We start from the raw sequence: 11,818 nt of genomic DNA on the forward strand, positions 1-11,818 counted from the left end.
ACCAGTAATTCATCCCTTGTTGTATTTTCAAGGAGCATTGTAGAGTTTAGGGGACTCTGTGTGCACGTTTGCAAGGATTTGTTTTGCTTTTATGTCCTGAATGATGTATGTAAAAATTTGGATCGAATAGCCTAAAAATGTAGAGTAGAAAGTTTGTGTATACAAGTGTATCAGAGCTGAAAGCAACTGAAGTTTAGAAGCAAACAGCCTTTGCCACTGATCATCATGTTTTCCAGTGGTTAGAATATTTACCTTGGAATCTGGCTATCTATGTTCTGTTCTGGCTCTGATACTAATTGTGTGCGATCTTTTGGCAGGTCACAGGCCCTACTCTGCCTTGGTTTACCTGTCTGTAAAATACTTAATACATATCAACTTCTTAGGGGATCTTGAGGGTTAAATGTTTGGAAAGTGCTTTGAGAACCTTTGTTGAACGGTGTTAGAGAAGTATAATCTGTAGTGTTGTCATTTTTACTATTAAATTAAATTGGCTCAGGGAAGTTTAGAGAGAGCTAGTATGAAACTCAGATGTATTTAAAAAGATGATACACACACGCTGTCATCCTGGTGTAGCTAATCTTCATTTAGTTTGTGAAGGGAGAAGTCACCAGAGACAGACGGTGTCAGGGTAGGTTCAGATACATTCTTTAACATGTTAACAGTGCTCATGGAGCTCTTCCCCTTTTATGCTGGGTATTCTTGTTTTCTGCTTCTTGAAGAACTCTTGTTTCCACATAGACAACATGCTTCAGCAGTTGGAGCTCAGTGATAAAAACAAAAGATCAGAAAAAGTTACAGTTAGTACACCCAAGTAGTAACAGAACCCTGACTGGGAATCTGGTAACTCTTCCTAACTGGAGAGATGAGCTTTTCCTAGAAATTACAGATCTATACAGTTCTCAGAGCCACTGAGCTGCTGCCTAAACCTGATCCAATAAACTGTTCCTCTTGTGAACTTTCCCTTTCCCAGAATAACAATATTACGGTTTCACATGAACATTATGCTGCTTTAGGCCTTTTATTGGTGTCTAATGGAGTAATTATTTATACAGCATTGAAAAGTGTGCTATGTACTCCAGACACTAATCACAGCACAGTTCTGGTGTATATTAGTCAGTGCTTTTAGAAGCACATGCCATAGGGCAATTATTGTTTAGGACAGCCCCAAATCATGTCAGCATGCATCAGCTAAGCTCTTAGACTCTTTCCAAATTTTTCAATACAGGTGGTTCTGTGATTTAATTCCCAAATGATTCTTTCTTGCCAGTCATTCAAGCCCCATTATGTGTAGTTCTCACACAGCATTCTGAATGGAGAAGTTAACACACCTAAGCAAATTCATCCCTAACTTTTTTCAAAATTAACATGCCCATGAATGTCTGTGAGGCCGTCCTGTTGAGGTCTTTCCATTTGTACAACTGCCTCCAGCATTCTAAGATGGTCATGCCTTTGTCATTGAGTGTTTATCCCACCTAACTAATCTCATTCAGCCTGAACTAGTATTTGTTCCTGTACAATTTATGGTTCTTATTTTACATGCTACAAAACCATAGTCTCATTGGGGTGGAATCATTTAGTCCTAAATCAGCCAATAATCAACATTTTAATCTTCAGAGATCTGGGATGTGATTCTTCAATATACTTCCTGCATTGAAATTTGTTCCAGTTGTCACAAACCAATCTGTTGTAGAACTTGGTTTTGAGATCCAAATACCTATCTTCAGCAGCAAATCTGGTTGCTATTTGTTTTCATTCAGATTTTGTTGCCTGTGTCCAGGATATGAACAGTTTTACATGCATTTATGTCACACCTTTATTAAGCTGTCAGAAGACTACTTAGCTTTGGCAAAAATGAAGCCACTTGAATCTCTCAGTCTAGAAAGAAACTAAGCAGAGAACTATATGTGGAAGTTGCAGTGCTTTCAAGTCTTCCTGGAAGCAAGTGGCATTGCAGAGTGAATGCCCCACATTATTATTTTTTTTTTGGAGGGGGGGAGAAGAGGGGGAAGGCGGAAGTTCAGAGGCATTAGAGATGTACAGTACGTTCTAACACAAAGAAACAGAAGCTGCCAGAGTCGATCAGATTGTGATCCATCCAATCGGGAAAAGCACATTTGCTTTACAAGAAGCCAGTTGCCAAGTGAGTCCATTGTTACAGGCCTTTGCAATAAAGTTGTCATGAATGAGAAGAATTAACAGCTTAGAGACACTTGTAGAGCAACAGAAAGTCTGGCCTATGTAAGATTATTGGGAGAAAGTCTTAAATTTGCAAAGAACAGCGGATATTAACTAGTAAAACCAGTTTCTCAAATGAAAACGTTGGTGAATGGAAAAACTGAAGTTAATCTAAATAAGATGCACACTGAAGCATAAAGACAAAATCTGAATAAAACAAATAGCAACCAGATTTGCTGCTGAAGATAGGTATTTGGGTCTCAAACTCTCAAAACCAGGTTCTACAACAGATTGGTTTGTGACAACTGGAACAAATTTCAATGCAGGAAGTATATTGAAGAATCACATCCCAGATCTCTGAAGATCGAAATGTATTTGTTGATTATCTGCTGATTTAGGATTAAATGATTCCACCCCAATGAGACTATGGTTTTGTAGCATGTAAAATAAGAACCATAAATTGTACAGGCACAAATACTAGTTCAGGCTGAATGAGATTAGTTAGGTGGGATAAACACTCAATGACAAAGGCATGACCGTCCAATAATTCCAGTTTTTATGTAATTTTCTAGCGTGCTGTGAAGATGATGGCAGCTACAGTAAATGGGCAATACTGCTGCTATTGCTATTGTAATGGTGTCAAGAGATCCGTAGGAGTGGGGCACCTCTCTGTGCTATGTAGACATGGTATCTTCCCTGAAGAGCTTCCGAAACTACATAGACAGGGAAGACGTAGTAAGGTGGAAAGAGACACCACATGCAAATAAAGTAGTGGTTGATGGCTGGAGGAAGAAACAAGGGTGGTTGTGTGGTGATTCATATTCGTTAGTGGAGAGCAAGAGTGTAAGTTAGTGCGAATCTAGACCAACAACTCAACCGAATGCAAATTGCAAAAGCATCCCCTGTTTGTGGCTTCATACATAAAATAATGTTCTCATCCTTGTAAGGTGGGAAGGTAGCAAGAGTGAAGTCAGCTAGCAGCGGAATTTCCTGGAGCTAAGGCTCTTTATACCCTCAGGCGACTGTCAATGGACCTGCTGTCCCAGATTGGCTCCCCTCTGCTCTGGGTGGGAGTGGCTGGCAGGCCTGCTGCCCTCCCCCTGCTGCTCAAGGCTGCAGCCACTAGGTGAAATCCTGCCTCCACTGAAATGAATGGGAGTTTTGCCATGGACATCAGTGAGGCCAGGATTTCACCCAGTGTCTGGTCTGGTGACATGGGAGAGACTGCAGTGAAATTCACTTTCAACTGTTCGGCTGTATGCAGCCCAAAGTGCTTCTCTGAAGAGATGTTTCTTTCTCAGGTTCTAGTACAGGCCATCAAAGAAGCAAAAGAGCAGCACCCGGACATGTCTGTGACCAAGGTCGTTGTCCACCAGGAGACAGAGATTGCTGAAGAATAGCAAGGCCAGGTAAGCCGGTAGAAATGCGTGTTCTGACCCACAAGTTCTGGAAACACTGGAGGAGGGAACACCTACAGCCAGAGAGGACCAGTCATCATGAGTCCATGAAAAATCTATCAGAGCCTTTTAGGTTTCTCTTGAAATCTCAGTATTTTGAATGTGATCTAGCAAGGCATTTCTTGTAACTCTAGAAGCAGAAGATGCCCAGATATGTTGATTTGCATAGCACTTCAAGTATCAAGGTGTCTTACAGACCTAAGCTACAATAGAACCTCACTGGTTGGGAGCCCCAAGAAGCACCTCTTTCAATACCAGTACAGAGAAAAAAGTGTTTATTTTGTGCACTGGCATCCTGTATCTCTGGATCTTTGCATTTTCTTTTTAAAATCAGAACAGGAAAATGCTTGTCGTATGTAAGACTACTTTTAACTTCAGCGGATTAGATTTCAGGCTGATGCTGTGGGAGCCGGGTTTCAAATCTTTGGGGACAAAAAGGGGAAAAACAACCAGTGTGAATTTTAGGAACTGTTGTATTGCAGAAATCATTTCGATAGATGCCAAATTCAAGCAGGCGAAGGCTACCCCATTAGTTATCTATAAGTAGAGACACTAACTCAGTAGAAATACATTGGACTAAAATGTCTGTGGGACAGAATGAAGATACTCATTTTTTTTTAAATAGGAAGGCTGGCGTGTATACTACAACCATCTTAGAACAGGAAATACTAATCAACTTTTGTTTCAAATGAAGCAACAGGTTAATTTGGATAGGCTGGATGCAGTTAACCAACTTGGAATTTGGCCAGTCCTGTGTCCACACGACAGCAGCATGACTGTATTAACAGCTGATTAGTTGTGCTTACTCAAGCGTTAGCCTATAGCTCTGGTCTTGCCAGCCAACTTGCGTTGCTACAAGTGATGCAGAGTTTAGGTATAACCTGAGTGAACTTTGCAGTGAAGGCAATTGCTTAGATGTTTGCAAGAAGTTTCATCTATGACCATGGATGATCAGAATCTCCGTTTTACTTTGTATCCAGCATCTCCAACACCACATTACTTGGACATTGCTTTAGTACTTGCTCAGAAGGAAAAGACAAGGGTGTTAAATATGAACCCCTACCTCACCACTCACTAAATTGCCAACATCACTTCCTGCAGCTCCTGGCTTTTTCCCTCAAGGACTGTTCAAGCCTGGTGTGGCTTTGCTGTGAGAAATAAGAATGAATAACACAACTGTGCCAATTTTATTGTATTAGCATAACCTAATTAAAACCAGGTACTGTCATTTTTCTGTTTTGATAGCCAAAATCAGGTGAAATTCCCTACCCTTGTCTATGTAAACAAAAGCTTGATGACACTGATAATTCTAGAGCCCTATATAGAAAAAGCGTCCACGAAAGCCTATGCTCTAATAAATTTGTTAGTCTCTAAGGTGCCACAAGTACTCCTGTTCTTTTTGCGGATACAGACTAACACGGCTGCTACTCTGAAACATTGCAGCATATTTACCTGTAATGGCTCTCTCTCTCCCCCCGTCTTTCTGTCTTGATAACATTATGCAGTGCAGAAGAACAAGCGACCACAGGCTGATGTTTACCCCTTGACTAAAATTAGGAACTCTGAGTGTGTCTGCACTAGGAAAAGCAGCAGTCTGACAATGTCAAGAAGAGGTGCTTTCTGGGTCTCCTCCCCTCTCCGCAATATTAAAATGGTGGTACACACAAGGAGCAGTGGTGTCTCTGCTAGCTGCAGTGGCACATGTTCTTTGAGCTACAGTGGCTGCGAAAAGGGTCAGAGTTCAACATCACTTGACGAGGAAGTTGTGCAGGAGCATTTTAATGGTAGAACCAATGGGGAGCCCCACTCCTCAGGTCTGGAAGTGGAAGTGCTTCTTCCTCTTCACCCCAGGCTCTGTTATCTGCAGCTGTGAATGAGGGGTTATGGGATGGGCTGTATCCCAGCACTAGCCCTGAGGCCAAAGATTGACAAATAGTTCTCCTCTGCTTTAAGTAGTAAATCTGCTTAATTTTCCTAATCTAGCAAAGACCCCAAAACTTGAGTTAAGGTTGCTGTGATCTGCTATGACCTCAATACCTAGCTTTTCAGTTTAGTAATTTGGAAATAATAGTAACTGTTTAAAGCTGCTTTAAGAACCCATAAAGGCAGCAGCATTGTCTAGCAAACGTTTTATTCCTAGAGCTGTGCTTAGCATCAGTTATATTGGTGCACCAACATGTTTTGGCCAGATAGCATGCTAGATAAAGTATAATTGAACAGTCCACGTGTGTTTGATCCATTCAAAACAAAAAGTGTGTGGATGAGAGTTAGGGAGAGGATGAATATGGGAGCAGTGGAGAGATCACTACAAGACAATTTTAAAAAGCCAAATTTGGTAGGAGGAAAATCCCATTGACTGCCTATCTTTCAAACCTTCATGCTGAAAGTCAAGTACCTGTCTCCTGTTTAGGCTCCTAAATAAAATTATTCTGCCTTTTCAAAAGTGCTTAGCATGGACATTTCTCATTGGCTTCTTCATTGGGATTTGTGGGTGTTTGGGGCTTCTGAAAAATCAGGGCACTTATTTAGGGTCTTGACTTTAGACACATGGTGGAAAATTATGGTCAATGCTTTAAGGATCTGAGTATTGGGAGCAAGGGGGAAAGCACCTTGTGAAGCTGGTGGTGTTAAAATGCCCCTCACTGGGTGCCACTGGGAGTGTTTCCATAGGAAGCTGGCAACTTACCCTAACCTTGTCTTTTTAGGAGATGTTTCTCTCTGCCTGAGAGAACGCCAGAAAGGGAGGAGAGAGCGGTAGGGGAAAAACTGCAGAGAAACTACCTGGAGCACAAAGACCACAGATTTACAAGCTTTGCTGTCAATAACTGAACATTCATATCACTTACTAGGAGTTACGCTTTGACACTTACTTGGGATTTTCCAGAATATAGTGGATCCTTTTGAATATTTTTATATTGTAAAACAGTATGCCATACTTCTCACTGTACTGAATGTTTTTTTTTAAATAGGTTTTCAGTTTTGCATTCCCTCATGCATAGCCTCCATAGGTCCTCACAAAAGGGTTGGTTCTTAAGTCTTATTCCTTCAGATATACTGGGGTTAAGCCACGCTCATGCATATCTTAGAAACTGCACCTTAGAATAACAGCTGTTTGAAAACCCTAGTGATTGATGGAGCCTTCTGCCAGAAGAATCCGTTTACTTAGATGTCCGTGTGTGGCATTTCTACTTGCCTCTTGCGATTGGCTCTAGATATTTCCAGAAAACTCCAAGTCTCTCTACCCAGGTGTTTCTATACCTTTACTCTGCATTTCCTTGCTTTTATGGGTTTTGGTCCCTTGATGTTGTTTGAACATAGTGTGTGTGTGGGGAGGGGGAGGGGTTTGTGGTGTAATATTCACACATTTCAGTAGTTGGCTAGATTAAGGAATACTGGAAGTTGCTTTACATCTCTCTTATACTGTGAATTCTAGAGCATTAAGAGAACTGTGACAGGGCACTACCCCTTCCTGCTCCTCAGAGACTGCATTTCTACTGAATGCTACCTACCTATTTTTGCTTTCTAGATGCCATTTAAATAAGTCTATTGAAGTGTGTGGTTAAGGGGTTTGGGCTCTGAATGCTATATGGTAGGCTATGCATTAGTTGATTTCTCAGTGTCAGACTTTTATTTGTTTAATTTTTCAATAAGTTTGTAAATCATGTTTTTTCCAGTACCATTTAAAGCTAAGCACATTACCCACAAATCAGGGCAGGGTGTGTGTGTGTGTGTGTGTGTGTGTAATCTTAACTTAATTTAAAATCATCTCTTAGACACTCTCACCTTCCTAGACATGTAAGCTCAATTTGGGCTGGCAGTCCAAGACATTCTCACAGCTGTAGATTATAGCAACCAGTGGGAACAAAGTCAAACCATTTGGAAAGTGCATATTTGGAAAGATCACTGGCATTCCCCTCTCTACATAAATTAAGGTTCTGTAGTACACTGGCTCCTTCACTGCCATGCTGCAATGAAACACCAGGGCCAGAGCTGAAAACTGCAGCCAGCTTCTGGATGATGGTGCATTCAGATCTATAATGATAGCTCCCAGCTGCTGTTTTTAAAACATCCCGTGTATTTTACCAGAAAAGCACTGAAAGTATTTTTTCTAGATACTCCTGTCATATCCACTATAGCAGCTTATGGCATACTTAATTGAGGTTGGGTGTGGGTTTTTTTTTTTAATTGTAATCATTTTTAAAGTATTTTTAGGGAGAATGTGTGTGAATGGAATTTTCTACCTGGAGATGATCCATAAATTTGTAAGGTGACCACTGTGGTGTTAATCATGACTTTCAAAATGAGAGCGTCATGCTTTTATGGGGGTAGGACATACCTCCTTTCGTGACAGCAGCAGTCGATCACCACCCCCTGTTTGGATTTAATAGAAACCTCTTAATCATGCCCTGGTTTTTCTTTCCAGCAATATTTTAAAGTTTTGTAATGAATAGAATTGTGAGCAATATTTTTTTAAAGATAGGGCTTTGACGCTGTAATTCTGTATCTGACGTGGCACACCTCTAGCTGTGAGGGAAAGAGCCCTTTGCTGCTAAGCTACATTCCAGGATGAGAAGAAACGGGCAGTAAGTGCTTCACTTAAAGTTTGACAATGTTGGGTGTTTTTTTTTTTTTTTTTAAAGAGGTAGAAGACTGAGCTAGACTCAATGACTTACTGTTTGGTTGAAAATTGTCTTTAAGTGGCGTTGTCTTGTAATTAAAATTTCACCCCACCTTAAAGTAAGTTGTTAGTATTGGCTGGAGACCCTGTCTTTGAAAGGATTACGGAGCTGCTTGAATCCTGGGGTAGTTGTCAGCATCTTGCTTCCTGTGAAGGCAGCAGTTTTGCGGGAATGCTCCTTTACCTCCCGTAGCAGACATTTAAATGTGCAGTTAGCTAGTGAACTGCAATTTAGACCCCTGTTCAGTCCTTCGGCTGCACCCTTTGGCTGACAAACCTGGTTTCCTGCTCTGGGTGGAACCGCGTGGTCTTTAGAGTGGAGCTCCAGGCCCCCTGTTTACCAACCACAAAAATCTGACAGGCCCAACTGGATTGGGCACCTATGAGGCAGTTTCCTCACAGAATAAGCTTGCAGTGACAGTTTTGTCAAAACAAAGCATTTCACTCATTCATCCACCCAGAAGGCACATAGTGCAGAGGGTTAGTCAGAGGCCTATATGCATGAGACAACCTCTCTAACCATAGTTTAGGTAGGGCCATTTTATTCCAGCCCCTGCTCCTGAATCTGAGGGTTCGTTTGCAGCTCCACAGCCCTTTTCAGTCTGCTGCCAAACCTTTCTCCCCCTCCCTGGGGCAAATCGTACAACTGGCCACTATCTTACGAAGGCTGAGGAGAGAGGGATAAAAACATCTCTGTAGCTTTGCTGGCACCTGCTGGGTACAACTAATAATCTGGCAGTTGTGGTGGAGCATTTGCTGGGATGCTCCTTATCTAGGTAATTGTTTCACCTTTCCTGTTTGGTTGCTCTGACATGCTATTGCAAGCAGTATGCACTCTATTCATAAAAAGTTTCCCAGTTCTGCACAGCAGGCTTCATGGGACTTTTAGAGCTACCAAATGTTTAATCTGCCCCTAGCACTTAAAGGCATTTGGTGGCTGTTTAGATATGCTACTTTAACTAGTGAAGGAAGTACTAAGGACCTTGACACAGCTGTAACTTAGTTCACATCCAACCTTGTTCAGTAAAGCCGTGGCAGCACAAAGTTTGATCTTATTCAAAACAAAACAAAAACAACTCCTCCTAAGGAGTTTCTTGTTGGTGAGAAGTTTTTCCCTTCCCAAACAATGGCACAAGCATTTCCTACATGTTACAGGCTTCTGCCTTTGCAAGAAAACCCCTTCTTAAAAAGGGACAAGACATAGAATAGTGTAACTTTTAGATAGCTGTGCTGCTCAGGTTCCCTTGATAGCATTAAGCACGCTTGTTTCTTCTGTTCACCCTCTGATATTATATGTCAGTGCTATCTTCATGGGACAAAACACAGTGCAAACCAAACTGGAAGACAAGCAAAACTTTTTCCCTTGGGCACTGTTGACCTTTCAGGAGCTTGTTGCCTAATCCCAGTAGGGATTCCTAGCTGCCACACCCACGCAACCCCAGCACACTTCTGAGGGACAAGTTTTTATAAGCAGAAGGTTCTCCTAGTCCAGATCTTGGAGAGGAGTAGGGGTTGCCACTGGAACTGCTCCTACTGAAGCACTTGGGCTTTTCATAGAGGGACAGGGAAGAAAATAGTAGCAGTAGGTAGAGCGAATCTTACTAAAAGCTAACGACACCTCTACCCCGATAGAACGCTGTCCTCGGGAGCCAAAAAATCTTACCGCGTTATAGGTGAAATGGCGTTATATCGAACTTGCTTTGATCCACTGGAGTGCACAGCCGCCGCCCCCCTCCCCCGTGCACTGCTTTACCACATTATATCTGAATTCATGTTATATTGGGGTAGAGGTGTAAATTAACTTCTACCTTTGCAAAACTGCCTGTGCCCCATCCCACTTTTCACCTTTTCCTCCTACAATGAGTTGATCAGATTGAGTTTTAAAATTTGGTCCACCCTGAACTGTGAATTTCCAGGGACCAGCGCTGCTCATGTCAATGTAACACATGAACAAGGTCTGTATTTATAAGATATGAATGTTCTCAGCTATTCCCAGTCCAGGAGGTAAGCCAGAGACTGGCTTGATTGTATAATATACACTTTACGGAAGCTATTTATATATGAATGAATGTATAGAAAGGAAGGCAGGAGAAGCAAGACCTCTGATTAATTAAACTGGAAAGGCAGCTTTGGTTTCCAGACTGCAATCTCCAAGCAATACAGCTCTATTAAAGGATTGACTGACTGAGTTCTGATTTTAGTAAACTCTAGTTTGCTGATTTCATACAATGTACAATTACCTTAGAGATGTTAGTGTCCCAACCGTGGGGTTTTTTACAAGTTTAATCAAAATTTAGTTGCAAATATGAAGGAGCTTTGTACATTTTTTTAAGACAATTGTGAATTGTCTAGAATAGCTGTTTACATCTTTTCTTTACAACAAATAGGAAATATCACAACAGACTTAAAACTGGCAAATCTTTATAGAGTGAATAGTAAATGACAGGAGCTGTTATTTTGGACTTTTGTAGTAATTCAAAGGGAAAGTTGCTGTAGTGTTTAGACAGACCTAAGTGTTCAATATTGTTTCTTGTATTGCATTTTTCAATAAATTTTCAAACTACTGCATTCTTGTCTTTTTAAAAAAGAAAAAAAAATCTTCCCTTGTCCAGCTCACTCAGGGTTTGTCTGCATGGGGAGTTATTCTGAATTTGGAATGGCTACTTCACTCCCTGGGCAGATGCTCTTATTCCAGAATAGGCGCATCCAGCTATGGACTTAATCTGCCTTCAGTTCCTATTCTGGATCAACTTTCATGAGTATAGACAAGGCCTTTTTGAGCTAGCAAAGATATATTTGCTGATTTCACCCTACAAGCTTCAATTATGAAGAATCTCAAAGTAAAATCCTGTTACTGTGAACACCAGCTCTGAAGCCTTCCTCCGAGTCCCTGCATTCTGTGTGACCACAGTGGTACTCCAGAATAAGTCTGGGATAAAGTTTTCAAGAGTGCCTAAGTGACTCTTGGATTCCTAACTCACTTTCTGAAAATGGGACTAAGGCCTGCTCTACACTAAAGTTAGGTTGACTCAGCTACTGTCACTCAGGGGTGTGAAAAATCCACACCCTGACTGAGGTAATGAAGCTGACTTAACCTCTGGTGTAGACAGCATTAAATTGGCAGAAGAATTCTTCTATTGACCTAGCTACTGCCTCTCAGGAAGGCAGATTAACTACAGCTGCAGCACTTCAAATGTAGACAATCCTGTAACCTCTCAGGAACACTTACTATATTGCAGTGAAATCCTGTTGGGCTTGGGGCAAATGGAAATCCTCCCCCTAAGAGCTTTAAAGCAACACTTCCAAGATAAGCGTCTCCTGCCTCTTCGTCTTACCTCTCTGGTCTCTCATTCCCTATGATTGAACAGGGGAAAAGAAAGGGATTCCTGGGCCAGCTAGCAACACTAGGCCCTGACCTGCTGATGGTAGAGTGAGTTACACCAGTTCTCTGACAGTACAAGTATGTTTCTTCAGGTGGAGCGGGGAGGAAGAAAAGTGGAAGCAGAGT

The 11,818-nt window shown here is 41.5% G+C and overlaps 1 protein-coding gene across 34 annotated transcripts in view; it reads left to right on the forward strand.

Moving 5' to 3' along the window:
* Positions 1 to 10,875, forward strand: part of EPB41 (erythrocyte membrane protein band 4.1) — a 163,751-nt gene extending 152,876 nt beyond the window's left edge. For all 34 annotated transcript variants that reach the window (XM_034753824.1, XM_034753810.1, XM_034753811.1 and 31 more), the window contains 2 exons: positions 3,477 to 3,584; positions 6,338 to 10,875. In XM_034753824.1, the coding sequence (XP_034609715.1) occupies positions 3,477 to 3,575 (99 nt within the window). In that variant the 3' untranslated portion in view covers positions 3,576 to 3,584; positions 6,338 to 10,875. The remainder of the gene's footprint in view (positions 1 to 3,476; positions 3,585 to 6,337) is intronic.
* Positions 10,876 to 11,818: the final 943 nt, after the last annotated feature.

The sequence above is a fragment of the Trachemys scripta genome, chromosome 20 (assembly GCF_013100865.1).
Source record: "Trachemys scripta elegans isolate TJP31775 chromosome 20, CAS_Tse_1.0, whole genome shotgun sequence".
Lineage (NCBI taxonomy): Eukaryota > Metazoa > Chordata > Testudines > Emydidae > Trachemys > Trachemys scripta.